Genomic DNA, 17,839 nt, shown 5'->3' with positions numbered 1-17,839 from the left:
CTTTAAGTGCTCATAACTTTAAAACGCTTTGACTTACCCAGGCCGTTCTGAGATTGTTTTTTCGTCACATATTGTACTTCATGACACTGCTAAAATTGGGTCAAAAAAGTAAATTTTTGTGCACAAAAAAAATAGAATTTTACCAAATATTTAGAAAATTTAGCAAATTTCAAAGTTTCTGTTTCTCTACTTCTGTAATACATAGTAATACCCCCAAAAATTGTGATGGCTTTACATTCCCCATATGTGTACTTCATGTTTGTAGCATTTTGGGAATGATATTTTATTTTTGGGGGATGTTACAAGGCTTAGAAGCATATTTTGAAATTTTTCAGAAATCTTCAAAATCCCACTTTTTATGGACCAGTTCAGGTTTGAAGTCATATTGTGAGGCTTAGATAATAGAAACCTCCCCATTCTAGAAACTACACCCCTAAAGGTATTCAAAACAGTTTTTTCAAACTTTATTAACCCTTTAGGTCTTCCACAAGAGTTAATGGCAGGTGGAGAAACAATTTTGAAATTTCTATTTTTTGGAAAATTTCCAATATAATCAATTTTTTCCAGGAGTAAAACAAGGGTTAACTGCCAAACAAAACTCAAAATGGGTTGCCCTGATTCTGTAGTTTGCAGAAACACCCCATATGTGGTCGTAAACTACTGTTTGGCCGAACGGGAGCACATAGAAGGAGGGGAACACCATATGAGTTTTGGAAGGCAGATTTTGCTGGACTGGTTTTGTTTATACCATGTCCCATTTGAAGCCCCCTGTTGCACCCCTAGAATAAAAATTTCAAAAAAGTGACTCCATCTAAGAAAGTACACCCCTCAAGGTATTCAAAACTGGGTTTACAAACTTTGTTAACCCTTTAGATGTTCCACTAGAGTTAATGGCAGATGGAGAAACAATTTAGAAATTTCAATTTTTTTGAAAATTTTCCATTTTAACCCTTCTTTTATTACTGGAAAAAATGGGTTAACAGCCAAACAAAACTCAAAATGGGTTGCCCTGATTCTGTAGTTTGCAGAAACACCCCATATGTGGTCGTAAACTACTATTTGGCTAAAACGGCAGGACATAGAAGGAGGGGAACTTCATATGGTTTTTGGAAGGCAGATTTTGCTGGACTGGTTTATTTACACCATGTACCCTTTTTCAAGCCCCCTGATGCACCCCTACAGTAGAAACTCCATAAAAGTGACCCCATCTAGGAAACTACGGGATAAGGTGGTTGTTGTTTTGGGACTATTTTAGGGGTAAATATGATTTTTGGTTGCTCTATATTACTCTTTTTTGAGGCAATGTAACAAAAAAATTAAATTCTAAAATTGTTTCTACATTCGCTATTTAGTTTTGTGGAACACCTAAAGGATTAACATAGTTTGTAAAGTAGACCTTGGATGGATGGATTTGCTCACCCTACAATCACAAGGAGTGGGTGCTCCCCCTAAAAAAAGGGGTGTTTCTGCAAACTACAGAATCAGGGCCATAAATATTGAGTTTTGTTTGGCTGTTAACCCTTGCTTTATTACCGGCAAAAAGGATTCAAATTGAAATTTTGCCCAAAAATGGGTGTTTTGGCACAGTTTTTGTTTTATATTTTTAACACCGTTCATCCGAGGCGTTTGGTCAAAAGTTATTTTTATAGCGACGACTTTTACGCACGCGACAATGCCCAATATGCATGGCTCTCAGACTTTGGAGACACTAAGCAGGCATCCTAAAAACTGCGGCCCTCCAGATGTTGTAAAACTACAATTCCCACCATGCCCTGCTGATGGCTGTAGGTTGTCTGGGCATGCTGGGAGTTATAGTTTTACAACATCTGGAGGGCCGCAGTTTGAGGATGCCTGCTCTAAAACTAATAGTGTTTTATGTTCTCTAGTGGACTGTTGGGGATTATAAAAATGTAGTACTCCATGGAAGTGTGATACTCCTTGAAGCAATCGATAACGCAGAGGCCCGGATGATCGGGGCACGTGTCACATTGAGTAGTGGTGTCCTTCCGTATCCCCCTCTTGTGACACACTCTGCATCTTTTTTGGGTTCGTCCCTTCTTTCCAATATGGGGGACCACACTTGGGAAGTGTTGGCCAGGGACGATCCGGGCGCCTCCAGTTCCCGAGGTACTCCGGCCTGCTCTTTCCCGGTCCGAAAAGATCAGGTCTTTGAGGACTGCCTCATAGAACTGGAGGAATGTCCCTGTGCTGCCAGCGCTTTCGGGATAGTACAAAAGAGTTGTACATGGCAACCTGCACCAAGTAGATGGCAACTTTTTTTTGTACCATGCCCGGGTTTTGCGCATGGCATTATATGGCTTGAGGACTTGATCAGAGAGATCAACTCCTCCTATACACAGATTGTAGTCGACGATACAATCGGGCTTGAGGACCGTTGCCGTGGTACCTCTCACAGAGACTGGGGTGGTGCTGTTACCATGGATTGTGGACAGCATAAGGACATCCCTCTTGTCCTTATACCTGACCAGCAACAGGTTTCCACTGGTAAGGGCACGGGTCTCACCCCTGGGGATAGGTACCTGGAGGGGGTGGGCAGGGAGGCCGCGTTGATTTTTCCACACGGTCCCACAAGCAAACGTGGATCTGGCGGCAAGGGACCTGAACAAGGGAATGCTGGTATAAAAGTTATGCACGTACAAGTGGTAACCGTTATCCAGCAGTGGGTACATAAGGTCCCACACGAGTTTCCCGCCAACACCCAGAGTGGGGGGACATTCTGGGGGTTGAATACGGGAATCTCGCCCATCGTACACACGAAATTTGTAAGTGTACCCTGAGGTACTCTCACAAATTTTGTATAGCTTCACGCCATACCTCGCCCGCTTTGTGGGAATATATTGGCGGAAACTGAGTCTCCCCTTGAACGCAACGAGAGTACGTAGGCCTGTTCAAATTTGGCCCCAAAGTGATCGATGACCGGCCGTATCTTATACAGCCGATCATAGGCAGGATAACCTCGGGGTGGACATGCTGCATTATCGGAATAATGCAGACATTTCCGGATGGCCTCAAACCGGGGACGTGTCATGGCCATAGGACGTCCCCACTACAGTATTGCCTGACACTGGGTTTTTGGACTAGACCCAAATGCAGCACGAGGCCCCAAAATGTCCTCATCTCGGCTGCACTGACCGGCGTCCAGCCACCGGGTCTAGCCAAAAATGAGCCTGGGTTTTGAGCGACGAACTGTTGGGCGTACAGATTCGTCTGCTCCACCATCAGATTCACCAGTGGGTTACTGAAAAAAAAAACTAAAATAGTCAATTTCAGTAAACCCCACTGTGGGAATCTGGATTCCAGGATTGCCAGCAAAATCCGGAATCTCAGGCTTAAAGTCCACTGGGGGACAACAGCTAAGTTCATCGGCAGGGGGCTCCGGTGAACTTATTTGTTGGGCCGGGAAACCAGTACGAACCCCAGCGTGGCTGTTGGTGGTGGGGGGCTGGTAGGGGGGGGGGGGCAAGTGGCAGGGGGGGTCTGGGGTCTGATAGATGGATCAAAGAAAGTTTTGTGTAAAAGTTCTTTTTTTTAATTTATTTTTTCCTAACTAACTTTTCCCTTCTTTCCCTTCCTAATGGTGCCTCTCCCTCACTGACCCTAACATACCTGGGTGGCGATGGGTGCAGGAGGGTGATGGATGCCAATTAGGGGGGGCGCAGGAGCTGGTGCTGAACGGTGCTGCACGGTCAGGGTGCTGGACAGGAAGAGGAGGGGAGAGAGGAGCGCAGGAAGTTTGAATCTCGCGCCTCTCTCCCCTGCACCAATCAGCACCCTGGACAGCAGTGTTCAGCACCAGGGGCAGCTCCGCCTCTGCAAATCTTCGCACTGCGATTGGTGGTGTGTAATCACGCCACTGATCGCAGTGGTTTTCCCGTTCATCGGGTCACAGGACACCCGAATGGACCGGAAACGCAGAAAACCGCAGGTCTGAACTGACCTGTGGTTTTCTGCGATCGTCGATACGGGGGGGGGGGGGGGGGGGGGGGTTGGGGCAAATGACCCCACCCCCCTGCGTTGTTACGGGATGCCGGCTGAATATGATTTTAGCCGGCATCCCGTTCCGATTAACCCCCGCGGCGTCATGGGTCCTTAAGGATTCGGGATCCATGCTGTACCGGTACGTCATGGGTCCCTAAGGGGTTAAAGACCTGTTCAGTTATGAAGTCACTTTGTGGGGCTTACATAATCGAAATCAGCCAAAAATAACCCAATTTTAGAAACCACACCCCTCAAGTTCAAAACTGATTTTACAAGCTTTGTTCCACAAGAATTAAAAGAAAATGGAGATAAAATTTCACATTTTAATCCGTTTTTATTCTATAACACTGCCAAACAAAACTCACAATCTATTACCCCGATTCTACAGTTTACAGAAACACCCCACATGTGGTATGGGCACACGACAGCATGCAGAAGGAAAGGAGCTCCATATGGTTTTTGGAGGGCAGATTTTGGTGGACTGGTTTTTAGACAACATGTAACATTTTAAGATCCCCTGATGCACCCCTACAGTAGAAACTCAAAAACTGACCTAATTTTGGAAACTTCGGCATAAGGTGACAGTTTTGTTGGTACTATTTTGGGGTACATATGATTTTTGATTGCTCTATATTATGCTTTTTGTGAAGCAAGGTAACCAAAAATTGGCTGTTCTGGTACAGTTTTTATTTTTTGTTTTTTACAATGTTCACCTGACAGGTTAGATCAATGTGCTGTTTTTATAGAGCAAGTTGTTATGGAGGCGACAATATATAATATTTCAACTTTTTTTGTTTGTTTCAGTTCTACATAATAAAGCATGTATTTATTTTTATTGTCATTGTACATCCATTTTTCTGAAAGCCATATTTTTTTTATTTTTCTGCCAATTGTCTTAATTAGAGACCCCTTTTGTTTTTGTTTTTGCTGGAAGAGTTTGGTTTTATTGGTACCTTTTTTGAGTACATATAATTTTTTGATCATTCAATATTACACTTTATGGGGAAAGGTGACCCAAAAATTTGTTGTTTTGTCACAGTTAAAACATTTTTACGGCGTTCACTTGACTGGGTGGATATATGATATTTATATAGAGCAGGTTGTTATAGATGTGGCGATACCTTCTCACATCTTTTCCTAAACCAGTGATGACACTTTCATCGGTCACATGGCCTAGTCGCAGCTCAGCCCCGGCACACCTCCCTCTTTTAAAAGGTTGCCTGGGGAAATGGCCACAAGCCTATTCCACAGCAACCCAGCCGTCTCCGGCCGATTCTCCCTGCCGCGACAACCCGTCGGCATTTCCATGTAAACTACCTTTTCTGTGCTGCACAGTGAAGTTGTACTGCTGCAAAATCAGGCTCCATCTCAGCAGTTTCGCATTGTCTCCTGCGAGACGTGCCAACCAGCTGAGGGGATTGTGATCAGTGACCACTGTGAAATTGCGTCCATACAGGTAGTGTTGTAGCTTTTGCAGGGACCACACAATAGCTAAACACTCCTTCTCTATTGTGGAGTAGCTGGTCTTCCTGGCCAGTAACTTACGGCTCAGGTATAGTACAGGATGCTCCTCCCCGGCCTGGTTCACCTGACTCAGGACTGCACCCAGACCAAAGGCGGAAGCATCCGTATGGACCACAAACTTCCGAGTGAAATCTGGAGCCTGAAGCACAGGAGCACTGGCTAGTGCATCCTTCAGGGCCTGGAAGCCTTGCTCGCATTCCGGCATCCAGGACACCATCCTGGGCAGCTTCTTCTTGGTCAAGTCTGTCAGAGGCTTGGCCAGGGCGCTATAGTTCGGGATGAACTTCCTATAGTACCCGGCCGTTCCAAAGAAAGACATGACCTGCTTCTTGGTGAGAGGTGTTGGCCATCTCGTAATGGCTTTCACCTTCTCTATTTCAGGCCTCAGTGTGCCTCCTCCTACTCTGTGGCCTAAGTAAGTGACCTCATTCATGCCCAGCTGGCACTTGCTAGGCTTAACAGTTAGTCCAGCCGCAGCAAGTTTGTCCAGTACTTGCGACAGGTGCACCAGATGCTCCTTCCACGTGGGGCTATACACGGCAATGTCGTCTAAATAGGTGACAGCACATTCTTCTAGTCCTTCCAGCAAGTCATTCACAAGACTTTGAAAGGTGGCTGGCGCATTCTTCATCCCAAACGGCATTACAGTAAATTCATATAAGCCTAAAGGGGTGATGAAGGCCGACTTCTCCTGAGCCTCCGAGGTCAGGGGAATCTGCCAATACCCCCTGCTCAGGTCCATGATTGTCAGGTAGCTGGCTCCTGCCAACTTATCTAACAGTTCATCAATCCTGGGCATGGGGTAAGCATCCGAGGTTGTGATGGCATTCAGTTTCCGATAATCCACACAGAACCTGGTTGTCTGATCTTTCTTCGGGACCAGAACCACCGGTGAGGCCCAAGTGCTGTGGGATTTCTGAATGACCGCGAGCTGCTTCCTCGATCTCCCTCCTGAGGTCTGCCTGGACCTCCAGTGAGACACGGTAGGCGGACTGCTTTGTGGGAGCATGTGTACCTGTGTCCACATGATGGACTGCAAGGTGAGTTCTCCCGGGTTTCCCTGTAAAAGTGTCACGGTGAGCTGTCAACACTTCTAAGAGCTGAGATCTCTGCTGGGACGAGAGTTGAGGGTTGAGGGTTAAGTCCACCTCCAACTCTCGAGTGTCAGCTAGCAGATCTAGTAGGGGGTCGGCCTCCTCCCTTTCGGGCAGGCTGCAAACCAGCATAACATGTGGCGTTCTCTCGTGATGCTCCTTGAGCATGTTGACGTGAAACGTCTTCTGTCTCCTACCTCCCTCTCCAAGGCCCACCACATAATTTACCTTACTCAGACATTTGACAATGGGGTACGGCCCTTCCCATGCAGCTTGCAGTTTGTTTTGCCGCATTGGCAGCAGGACATAGACCTTCTGCCCCTCCTGGTAGATTCTCTCTCGGGCAGTGCGGTTATACCACTGCTTCTGTTTGCTTTGGGCCTGCACCATATTCTCCTGTACAAGACCTACCAGCGACTCTATTTTGTCTCGGAACCTGAGGACATAGTCTACTACAGAGACTTCAGTTCCGGCAACCTTGCCTTCCCAAGACTCTCTGATTAGGTCTAGGGGACCTCTTACTCATCGACCATACAGGAGTTCGAAGGGCGAAAACCCGGTTGACTCCTGGGGAACCTCTCTGTAGGCAAATAGCAGGTGAGGTAGATATCGTTCCCAGTCCTTCCCTTGCGCCTCCACAAACGTCTTCAGTATCTGCTTCAACGTCCCGTTGAAGCGCTCACAGAGGCCGTTTGTTTGTGGGTGGTAAAGGCTGGCTACAATATGGTTCACCTGTATTTTCCTACAGAGCCCCTGCATTAGTTCAGACATGAACTGAGGTCCTTGGTCGCTGAGAAGCTCAGCTGGGAACCCCACTATCGTGAAGATCCCCAGCAGGGCGTCTGCAACCTTGTCCGCCCTTATGGAGGATAACGCCACTGCTTCCGGGTAGCGCGTTGCGTAATCCACCAGGGTTAATATGAATCGTTTACCCGAACTGCTGGGGATGGCCAGTGGACTAATGATGTCCACGGCCACCCTGCTGAAGGGTTCATCAATTATCGGTAAGGGATTCAATGGAGCTCGGTGACGGTCTCCTGCTTTGCCCACTCGCTGACAGGTGTCGCAGGACCTGCAGTACTTGGCGACATCTGCCCAGAGGCCAGGCCAGAAAAAATTCTGCATCACCCGGGACTTTGTTTTGGTTATTCCCAGGTGACCAGCTAAGGAGATCTCATGAGCCACTTGCAGTAATTGTTCCCTGAACTGCACAGGTACAATGAGCTGCCTCTTGAGTGGCCCCACCTTACTGTCACTGTGGGAGATGTCCTCCTTATACAGTTTCCCATTGTCCCAACACACTCGGTATTTGTCTCCCTCAGTGGGAGGGCTGGCAGCTAACCCTCTTAGCTGCTCCAAGGTAGGGTCATCTCGCAGGGCCTGCTCAAAGGCGGCACTACAAGTCCCAGCCAGCTGTCCCGTGGTGAACAGGGACAGTGGCTGAGGCTCTGACGCGGTTAAGTCCACGGGGTCCGAACCGGTGGAAGGGGACACTTCCACTTGCTCTTCCCCAATGGAGCGTTCCGCTGCGGCTTTTGCAGCCCTGCGAGTGACGGGCAACACAGGCACAATAATGTCATCACATTTAACATTTGCACAACTTGAATCAGATAAACACATGTCCGCTACCTGCGTACATACACCCGCCATCCCCTCTACATCTCCTGTCATAGGAGAACTGCTCCCACACACCCCACCTCCCACCGTCCATCCCCAAGGTTATCTGATGTTACGCAAACATCCTTGCACAGTACCTCGGTATGTCCAGGGACCTCCATAGGGACGGGTGAGTCCTGTGTGCTTCCAGGGGGCACGTAGCACGAGACCAATCGTCCTAGGTCAGTGCCTAATAAAACATTTGTGGGGATCTCCGCAGAGACTCCCACCTCCCTTACTCCACTCCCAGCCCCCCAATCAAGGAAAACACGAGCTAGGGGAACATTAGGGCTCACCCCCCCAACTCCCGTGATGGTGAGGCTTTTGCCGGGAATAAGGTCTGCGTCATCCACTAGTTCAGGCCGAACTAGTGTGACTTCGGCTCCTGTATCGCAGAAGCCTGTGGTGCATCGGTTGCCCACAGTAACCGACTGTAGGTTGTCTGCGGTGTGTCTTGCAGCTCCATTCACTAACAGCACAGATGATGGGTTGCGGGCAAGCTTGCCAGGGGGTGCTGTCTTCTTCTCCGGGCACGAGTGGCTGAGGTGTCCTGGCTTGCCGCACGCATAGCACTTGCGCACGTCTGTCGGTGCTGGCTTGACTCCTTCAGGTCTTTGTGCAGGCCTGTGAAAGGGTCGCTGGACAGGAACGACAAAGCTGGCCGGGAGGAAGAAGCAGATGAAGAGGTTCCTCCCAGACGGGACAGAGTGTCTTTGAATGCCCGAGTGCTGGGCATGGCGACTGTATTCATCGGCTAGCTCGGCCGCCTCTCGCGCACTCTTCGGCTTGTGCTCACATACATATTTTTGCACATCCTGTGGGGCAATTGGAGACAAACTGTTCTCGGACCATCAGATCCGCCAGGGACTGCTTGGTGTCCTCTGTGAGGGGATCAGACCACTGTTGGAAGGTGGTCTGCAACTTGCCCAGATGGTCCATAAAAGTATCTCCGGGCCCTCTCCGCAGGGACCGGAACCGTAAACGGTAAGTCTCTGGAGTCAGCTGGTACTTGACCAGAATAGCCTTTTTGATGACCGCGTAACTGGTACGCTCTGCTAATGGTAGTCCGACCAGGGCCTCCATAGCTTTGCCCTTCAGTGCGGACATTAGATGTCCCGCCCACTGTGGCTCTGGTACCTGGTACTGCTGGCATGAGGTTTCAAAAGCATGCAGGAAAAGATCAATGTCACAGTTCTCAGACTCCATCACAGGCAGTTTTGGCTTGACCATCAGGGATGGGCCTGTGGATGTGGCATGCCGGTCTGACCCCTGAAGCTGTACTCGGGCCTAGGTCCAGTTCATGCCTGCGGACAGCTTCCCGTTCTGCAGCCTCGCGCTCAGCCTTGCGCTCTGCAGCCTCGAGCTCAGCCTTGCGCTCTGCCCGACGTGCCTCCAGCAGCCGAAAATATAAGTCCGGGTTACTGAGCATTAGTTGGTCCAGACCATTTTGGGATGGCATAGAGACAGAGTTATGTCCAGCTAGAGGACTGCAAGCCCCAGCAGGCTGTCCTCCTCCCAGTTCATCATCCTCATTCTGGAAGGGGTCACCTGGCTCAGGGGCCCCAGAGTCTCCTCCATTCTCTGAATCCTGCAGGGATGACTCTTGACTCCTCCGTGCACATAACTCCTGGATGAGGACAGTCTTATTTTTCCCATATACTTGGATGCCTTTGTGCTCACACAGAGCTGTGATATCAGCCACGCTCAGGACGTCATAATTCACGGATTCGGACATTATTGCCAAATAAAAGATAGGACAGAAAACAAGAGAGAGGGGAGGGTACTGTCGTGAATTATTATTCTATCAAAACTAATGCACTGTGCTTCGTCTTCCAGAATTTTTCAATCCTTTAGTACAGAGTTATGGACATAACTTCATGCACTAATATTCTAAGCATACAGAATCCCGTAAGCTGCCACCAGAAAATGTCACGAACTATGGATCCGATCGCTCCGGATCCCACAGCTGTGACGTAGTGGTCTGTGACGGAGTCTGCGCACACACAGAGACCTCACGTGACCGGGGTATTACCATTCGGCTAACACCCCCCACTACACTTCGGTAACTGCCACCACGTGGGTTCCCGGTCCACGAGCCGACTATCCGGGTCATTCACTATCACACAGATCAGTGGATGAACCGGATATCACTTACTGACCAACCGCAGTCAATCACCCCCAGCTACAATTCCTAAATGCAATTTAACTAACTACCTGGTAACGTCTCTTCAAAGGCAAGGTACGTTGTTCAGCAGCTTAGAATATGGAAGACTTGGCCACTTAGATTTTATAATCTTTAATAAGCGGTAAAAAGCAGTGCATACAAGTCTAATGAAAATGACTATAAATCTACAGAATAATAATAACAATATAAATAATCACGACAGTTCAAATGAAAGGGAAAAAGATGAAAGAATACTTAGTTTCTCTGGAGGGTTTCAGATGGTCGTTCATATGTCCTTTTTGAATCCTTGCAAACCCCTTTTCAGTATGTATCAGGGGAGACCCTCAAAGTTCTTCTGATACAGGGATCTGCCGTCAATGTCCAATTAAGTGTCTGGTGATGTTCCATGGGTCTCTCTCCTCTGTCCTTGTGCATGGATTTTTATGAACTCTCCCATGGGCAGGAGACTTACTCCTGTCAGCCAATGGCAGCAGAGTGACTGTGAAGCCTAGGGATGGCCCCCAAGTGTTTTATGACCCCATCAAAGTTCAGTTCCTACAATGAGGATTATACTTAAGCCCGTATCTCCTTGATACATCGGCATATTTTTATACAGAATACATATTTGCGATCCTTATTTATTTACCTACAGAATGAGACCACACACGGTAATGCTGGGACCTGTAGTTCTTCTACCACCCATAGGTCAGCTAAGAATCACATCCTCTAGTCATATTTGATACCCAATTAACCACAATACTCTGTAGAGCCTGGATCTGGTGTCAGAAAGGGCATAAGTTGATTCATAAATGAAATATGAAAGTAGACTGGTTTTATGCCCAGAGCTAATTAAGGGCTATTAGCTCTCCTCAAACCAGACCTGGAAATTAATGACGTCACGCTCCAGCCAGGCTTGACAGCGAGCTGATCTTATCTTACCGGACAGGATGAGCTGGGCCTGGTATAGCCTTTATGACCTTTTTATAGCTGGTCTCAAAGAGTAGTGGTAATAAAAGTGTCCATCTATATCATAGGCGACCCAGGCTTCAGGAAGATGAGAGTTCACAGTTTTTTTTTTCTTTTACATATGCCAGAAGCATATAAGATGGCTACCCAGAGGAATTATGTATGTATGCCGGCACATAGACTTCCAAGCAAGGTATCTTTTCTCCCTGAAAATAAGGTATTAGAGTATATAGTATTCACCATTCAATAACTGAGTTATCAGTTGCATTTTAGTAAGTACCGCTCTTATATTGTGATCCTGGACACTTTAGTATAGGTAGAAATATCACACAGAGAGGTCCAGAATGATTGCCGCAAAAAACGCATCAAAACCAAATGGTGTCAGAGGCGTTTTTTAGTCTATTAGACTCACCTGACTTACATCAATATGGGGGATGAAAGGATTTTCACATACCCAGCTGCAAACACAATCTAGAGCATTTTTTCGTTTTTATCTGTTTAGAATGTTATTTTTATTGTATGGAAGTTTTAAGACCATTGTAGCATATGTGTGTTTTTATATATATTCAAAATTATTTGGCAATGTGATTTTATATGGTATAGCGAGGATTTTAATGGGAATGGACTCACTGAAATAGTGGATCAAAAATCGGTCCACTCCAGGTTTTTGGAACATCTTATTCAGACTTTTGGAAGAACTTCTCCACTATATAAGAAAGGAATTGTTTGGGGGACTGATAGCTACTGAGAAAGGGGTACTTCTATACCCCGAAACGCGTCTAGCCTAGACAGGACCCCAACATTTGGACCACTTGGGAAGCTGGAGATTTGACTGGAAAGTTGCAAAGAATAAATCATCTGCCACACGAAAGGCATACTTGGAAAAGAATGTGCAAGGCCTGATTCCATGGTGAAGGCCTAACTTCATGTGCCAAACAATTGACGGTGTGCGAGTTTACTACGAAATATTGGTCTGCAAACTCAGAGGACCATAACTGCATCTTTGTCGACTTATCAAAGAAGACGGTAAGACCGTTCGATTTTATCCAGCAATTATTATCCAGCAATTTAAAAACTGCATTATTATTCGAGTGGGACGCTGCTGGTGGATACTATTAGCGGGACGCCGCTTGAGTTTCTTCTTTGATTGCTCATTGGGACTTTGCTTATTTTCGGATATCCCTGATATATATCGAAAGGGACGTACATAAAGGACATTGGTTTATCGCAATTTTTAATACAAGACTTTCCCATAAGAATATTTGCTGAATATTCATACGAGTTATTATTGAATATTCTATTTTATTCCTCGAATTTTAGTATTTTAAATTTTAATATACTATTTCCATTTGACATATTGATTTGCTGCATGTTGTATTTTATGGTGTAGCGCAGTGGTCCCCAACCTTTTTTGCACCAAGGACCAGTTTCATGGACGACAATTTTCCCAGGGACCGGGTGGGGTGGGGTGTTATGGGGCGGGGCTTAGTGGGTGGGCGGGGCTTAGGGTGCTGGTCAGACCATGATTTTTTGAGGTGCTTGGGGCCACTTACTTTAAATGTGAGGTACATGGGGGGTACTAATGTAATAGCACCATGTACCTCAGATTAATAATAGGTGACCTTATGGCAGGGCTTGACAAATTTCCTTGGAATCTAGGAGCCAGCTAAAAAAGTTAGGAGCCATTTTTTTTTTTTACTTTATAAAGCCTTATTTTCAGCTACAAAAATAACACTTGACACTGTGATGTCACTGTATGTATAATCCCTGCGCTGTGACATCACTGCATGTATAATCCCTGCGCTGTGTCGTCACTGTATGTATAATCCCTGCACTGTGTCGTCACTGTATGTATAATCCCTGCGCTGTGACATCACTGTATGTATAATCCCTGCACTGTGTCGTCACTGAGGAGAATATATCTCAGTACGGGAACATATAGAGAAGTCATCAGATGATTTGGCTTTCTACATGCAACATCTCTCAAGTGCAACTTTTTAAGTGCACAGACTGAATTATACCAGAATGTAATATTATGGATATTGATTCCACTTTGTCATCACTGCTTACTGACCATCACCCAATTCTCTCATCTCCAGGTATGATTGCATTGAAGCTTACTGCTACACCCAGCTTTTCCAGTCTGATATTGTCCACCCCCTCTCATCTCTCCTTCTAAATCTTGGTATGATTGCATTGAAGCTTACTGCTACACCCAGCTTTTCCAGTCTGATATTGTCCACCCCCTCTCATCTCTCCTTCTAAATCTTGGTATGATTGCATTGAAGCTTACTGCTACACCCAGCTTTTCCAGTCTGATATTGTCCACCCCCTCTCATCTCTCCTTCTAAATCTTGGTATGATTGCATTGAAGCTTACTGCTACACCCAGCTTTTCCAGTCTGATATTGTCCACCCCCTCTCATCTCTCCTTCTAAATCTTGGTATGATTGCATTGAAGCTTACTGCTACACCCAGCTTTTCCAGTCTGATATTGTCCACCCCCTCTCATCTCTCCTTCTAAATCTTGGTATGATTGCATTGAAGCTTACTGCTACACCCAGCTTTTCCAGTCTGATATTGTCCACCCCCTCTCATCTCTCCTTCTAAATCTTGGTATGATTGCATTGAAGCTTACTGCTACACCCAGCTTTTCCAGTCTGATATTGTCCACCCCCTCTCATCTCTCCTTCTAAATCTTGGTATGATTGCATTGAAGCTTACTGCTACACCCAGCTTTTCCAGTCTGATATTGTCCACCCCCTCTCATCTCTCCTTCTAAATCTTGGTATGATTGCATTGAACTATTAATGTCTCTTATCCTGCTGGATTTATTGAGTATTTGTTTACATTGACTATTTCACCCCTGTATCTGGTGCTATCTTGATAAGGCCATATGTAGCCCCCTCCCCTCTTGGTCACACCTGATTGATCACTGAGTGGTATAAATCTAAGGTCTTAGGTCTTTTCAGACCTTGGTCTTTCTACATGCAACATCTCTCAAGTGCAACTTTTTAAGTGCACAGACTGAATTATACCAGAATGTGACCAGAAGGGGACCACAGGTAATTACAGACATAGTCAATGCAAACAATGTTTAATTTTTTCCTCGTACTCCTCCTACTTGTCCATAACCTCCTGAAATACCCCCACATCCATTCACCCAGCAAGGAACTATTCATCTCTTCGTCCATCTTACCTTCTCATCTGACCGCTTGCACAAACCTGTTTGCCAACATAAAACACTTCCTTCCCAAACACACACAGACACCTCATGCCCTCTCCTATTCTCATCTATTAACACTTTCTCTGCTTCTCCTTACTGCTGGTGATATCTCTCCAAATCCAGGACCCCCTCAGCAAATCCCCATTATCACCTCCATGTCCCACTACAAATCTCCGTCTACAAATTTCTACAACCCCTTAAACCTAATAACCATTCCTCTGACCCCTGTGCCTTTAGTTCCTCTTGCAGGAGCATTATGGAACGCGCGCTCTGTCTGTAACAAACTGTCATACATCCATGAACTGTTCATCTCTCAAAACCTTTCCTTTCTGGGTCTCACAGAGACATGGCTGACACCCTCAGACACCACCTCCCCTGCTGCACTCTCTTATAGTGGATTTCAATTCACTCACACCCCCCGCCCTGGCTGCAAACATGGTGGAGGAGTTGGTCTTCTCCTATCAGACACCTGCTCCTACAGCCCAACTCCACTGCCACCCTCCATTACGCTCACCTCATTTGAAGTACACTCTGTTCGCATCTACTCTCCCTCCAACCTTCAAGTAGCAGTCATTTACCGCCCCCCAGGCCCAGCCACCATATTTCTTGACCACTTTAACACCTGGCTACTACACTTTCTTTCTGCCGACATCCCCACTATCATCATGGGTGACTTCAACATCCCTATTGACACATGCCACTCGGCCGCCTCTAAACTCCTGTCGCTCTCTTCCTCCTTCGGCTTATCACAGTGGTCTTCAGCTCCCACCCACAGAGATGGTCACACTCTGGATCTGATCTTTTCCCGCCTCTGCTCCCTATCTAACCTTTCTAATTTGCCTCTCCCCCTATCCGACCACAATCTACTCACCTTCTCTTCATTGGTCTCTTCTGCAGCTCCCCCGGTCCACACACTAGCACACCCCCGCAGGAACCTCAAACAGCTTGACTTTTGCTTGCTTTCTGACTCTCTTCTCCCACTCTCTACCATCTGTTGCCTCCAAGACCCAGAAGCTGCTACCACCCTATATAACACCACATTAAGTACAGCTCTGGACACTGTTGCCCCCCTCACACACAACAAAATCCGGAAAATCAACAGACAACCCTGGCACACCAACCTGACCAAAAAACTCAGACAAGCTTCCAGGGCTGCTGAGCGGCAATGGAAGAAATCCCATTCTAAAGATCATTTCACCGCATACAAGCAATCCCTCCTCATATTCAAATCCTCACTCGCTGATGCAAAACAGGCTTACTTCTCATCTCTCATATCTTCCCTGTCCCACAGCCCTAAACAACTTTTTAGCACTTTTAATTCCCTTCTCCGTCCCCCAGCGCCCCCACCCTCTCCTCTCTTCTCAGCTGAGGACTTTGCCAAATATTTCAAACAAAAGATAGTCCACATCAGAGAAAGCTTTACTACACAGTCCCCACAGACCCTCTACACAACTGCTCGGTCCTCTTCTCCCAAAACCCACTTCTCTACCATTACAGAAGGTAAACTCTCCACTCTACTCTCCAAATCTCATCTGACCACCTGTGCACTTGACCCAATCCCATCCCACCTCATCCCTAACCTCACTGCAGTGTTTATCCCAGCCCTAACTCATCTCTTCAACCTATCACTAAACTCTGGTGTCTTCCCCTCTGCTTTTAAACATGCTACCATTACACCCATCCTCAAAAAACCTTCACTTGACCCATCTTCCTTGTCCAGTTATCGCCCCATATCACTTCTTCCGTATGCCTCAAAGCTACTTGAACAACATGTCCATTCAGAACTGTCCTCCCACCTCTCCTCCTGCTCCCTCTTTGACCGCCTACAATCTGGCTTCCGACTCCACCACTCGACCGAGACTGCCCTTACCAAAGTCACCAATGACCTACTCACAGCCAAAACCAAGAAACAATACTCTGTCCTCCTTCTCCTTGACCTGTCCTCTGCCTTCGACACTGTTGACCACTCCCTTCTGTTGCAAACTCTCTCATCTCTTGGCATCACTGACCTGGCCCTCTCCTGGATCACATCATACCTCACAGACCGGACATTCAGCGTCTCCCACTCCCGCACCACCTCCTCGTCTCATTCCCTCTCTGTTGGTGTCCCGCAAGGCTCTGTCCTAGGACCCCTGCTCTTCTCTATCTACACTTTTGGCCTGGGACAGCTCATAGAGTCCTATGGCTTTCAGTATCACTCCTACGCTGATGACACACAAATCTACCTCTCTGGTCCAGACATCACCACCTTACTATCTAGAATCCCACAATGTCTATCTTCTATATCATCCTTCTTCGCCTCTCGCTTTCTTAAACTTAACATGGATAAGACAGAATTCATAATCTTTCCCCCATCTTGTTCAACCCCCCCAACAGACCTATCTATCACGATCAATGGCTGCACATTATCCCCAGTCAACAAAGCCCGCTGCCTTGGAGTGATCTTGGATTCTGCCCTTTCCTTCCGACCGCACATCCAAGCCCTTTCCACCACCTGCCGTCTCCAACTCAAAAACATCTCCCGCATCCGCGCTTTCCTTAACTTTGAATCTGCGAAAATACTTGTACATGCCCTCATTATCTCCCGCCTAGACTACTGCAACATTCTCCTCTGTGGCCTTCCATCTAGCACTCTCGCACCCCTCCAATCTATCCTCAACTCTGCTGCCCGACTAATCCACCTCTCACCCTATTATTCCTCTGCCTCTCCCCTTTGCCAATCCCTTCACTGGCTCCCCATTGCCCAACGAATTCACTTCAAAGTACTTACAAATACATACAAGGCCGTCCATAACCTGTCCCCTCCCTACATCTCTGAGCTAATTTCCCGATACACCCCCACACGCACTCTCCGATCCTCACAAGACCTCCTTCTCTCCTCTCCTCTTATTGCCTCTTCCCACAATCGACTCCAGGATTTCTCCCGTGCATCCCCCATACTCTGGAACTCGCTACCCCAACATATCAGACTCTCACCTACAGTGGAATCCTTCAAAAGAAACCTGAAAACCCACCTCTTCAGACAAGCCTACAACCAGTGACCCTGCTGCCTCTATACCGCCATGACCAACTTAACCCGCACCTACTGTGTCCTTCTCCCATACCATGTAGATTGTAAGCCCTCACGGGCAGGGCCCTCTCTCCTTCTGTACCAGTTTGTAACTCATTTTGTTTATGATTAGTGCAATTGTCTGTATTATGTATGTGCACC

The 17,839-nt window shown here is 47.0% G+C and overlaps 1 protein-coding gene across 5 annotated transcripts in view; it reads right to left on the bottom strand.

The window, feature by feature from the left end:
* The window catches only part of SCYL3 (SCY1 like pseudokinase 3), a 445,770-nt gene that overhangs the window by 37,135 nt on the left and 390,796 nt on the right, over positions 1-17,839 (bottom strand). Inside the window, exon 13 of one of the 5 annotated variants that reach the window (XM_044301162.1) lies at positions 11,511-11,609. The exons of the other annotated variants lie outside the window; for them this stretch is intronic. Within the exon in view, the coding sequence (XP_044157097.1) occupies positions 11,547-11,609 (63 nt within the window). The 3' untranslated portion in view covers positions 11,511-11,546. Of the gene's footprint in view, positions 1-11,510; positions 11,610-17,839 lie in introns of those variants that run through there. 5 annotated transcript variants of the gene reach the window in all.

The sequence above is a fragment of the Bufo gargarizans genome, chromosome 7, assembly GCF_014858855.1.
Source record: "Bufo gargarizans isolate SCDJY-AF-19 chromosome 7, ASM1485885v1, whole genome shotgun sequence".
NCBI lineage: Eukaryota > Metazoa > Chordata > Amphibia > Anura > Bufonidae > Bufo > Bufo gargarizans.
This window is presented reverse-complemented; position numbering and strand designations above follow the sequence as displayed.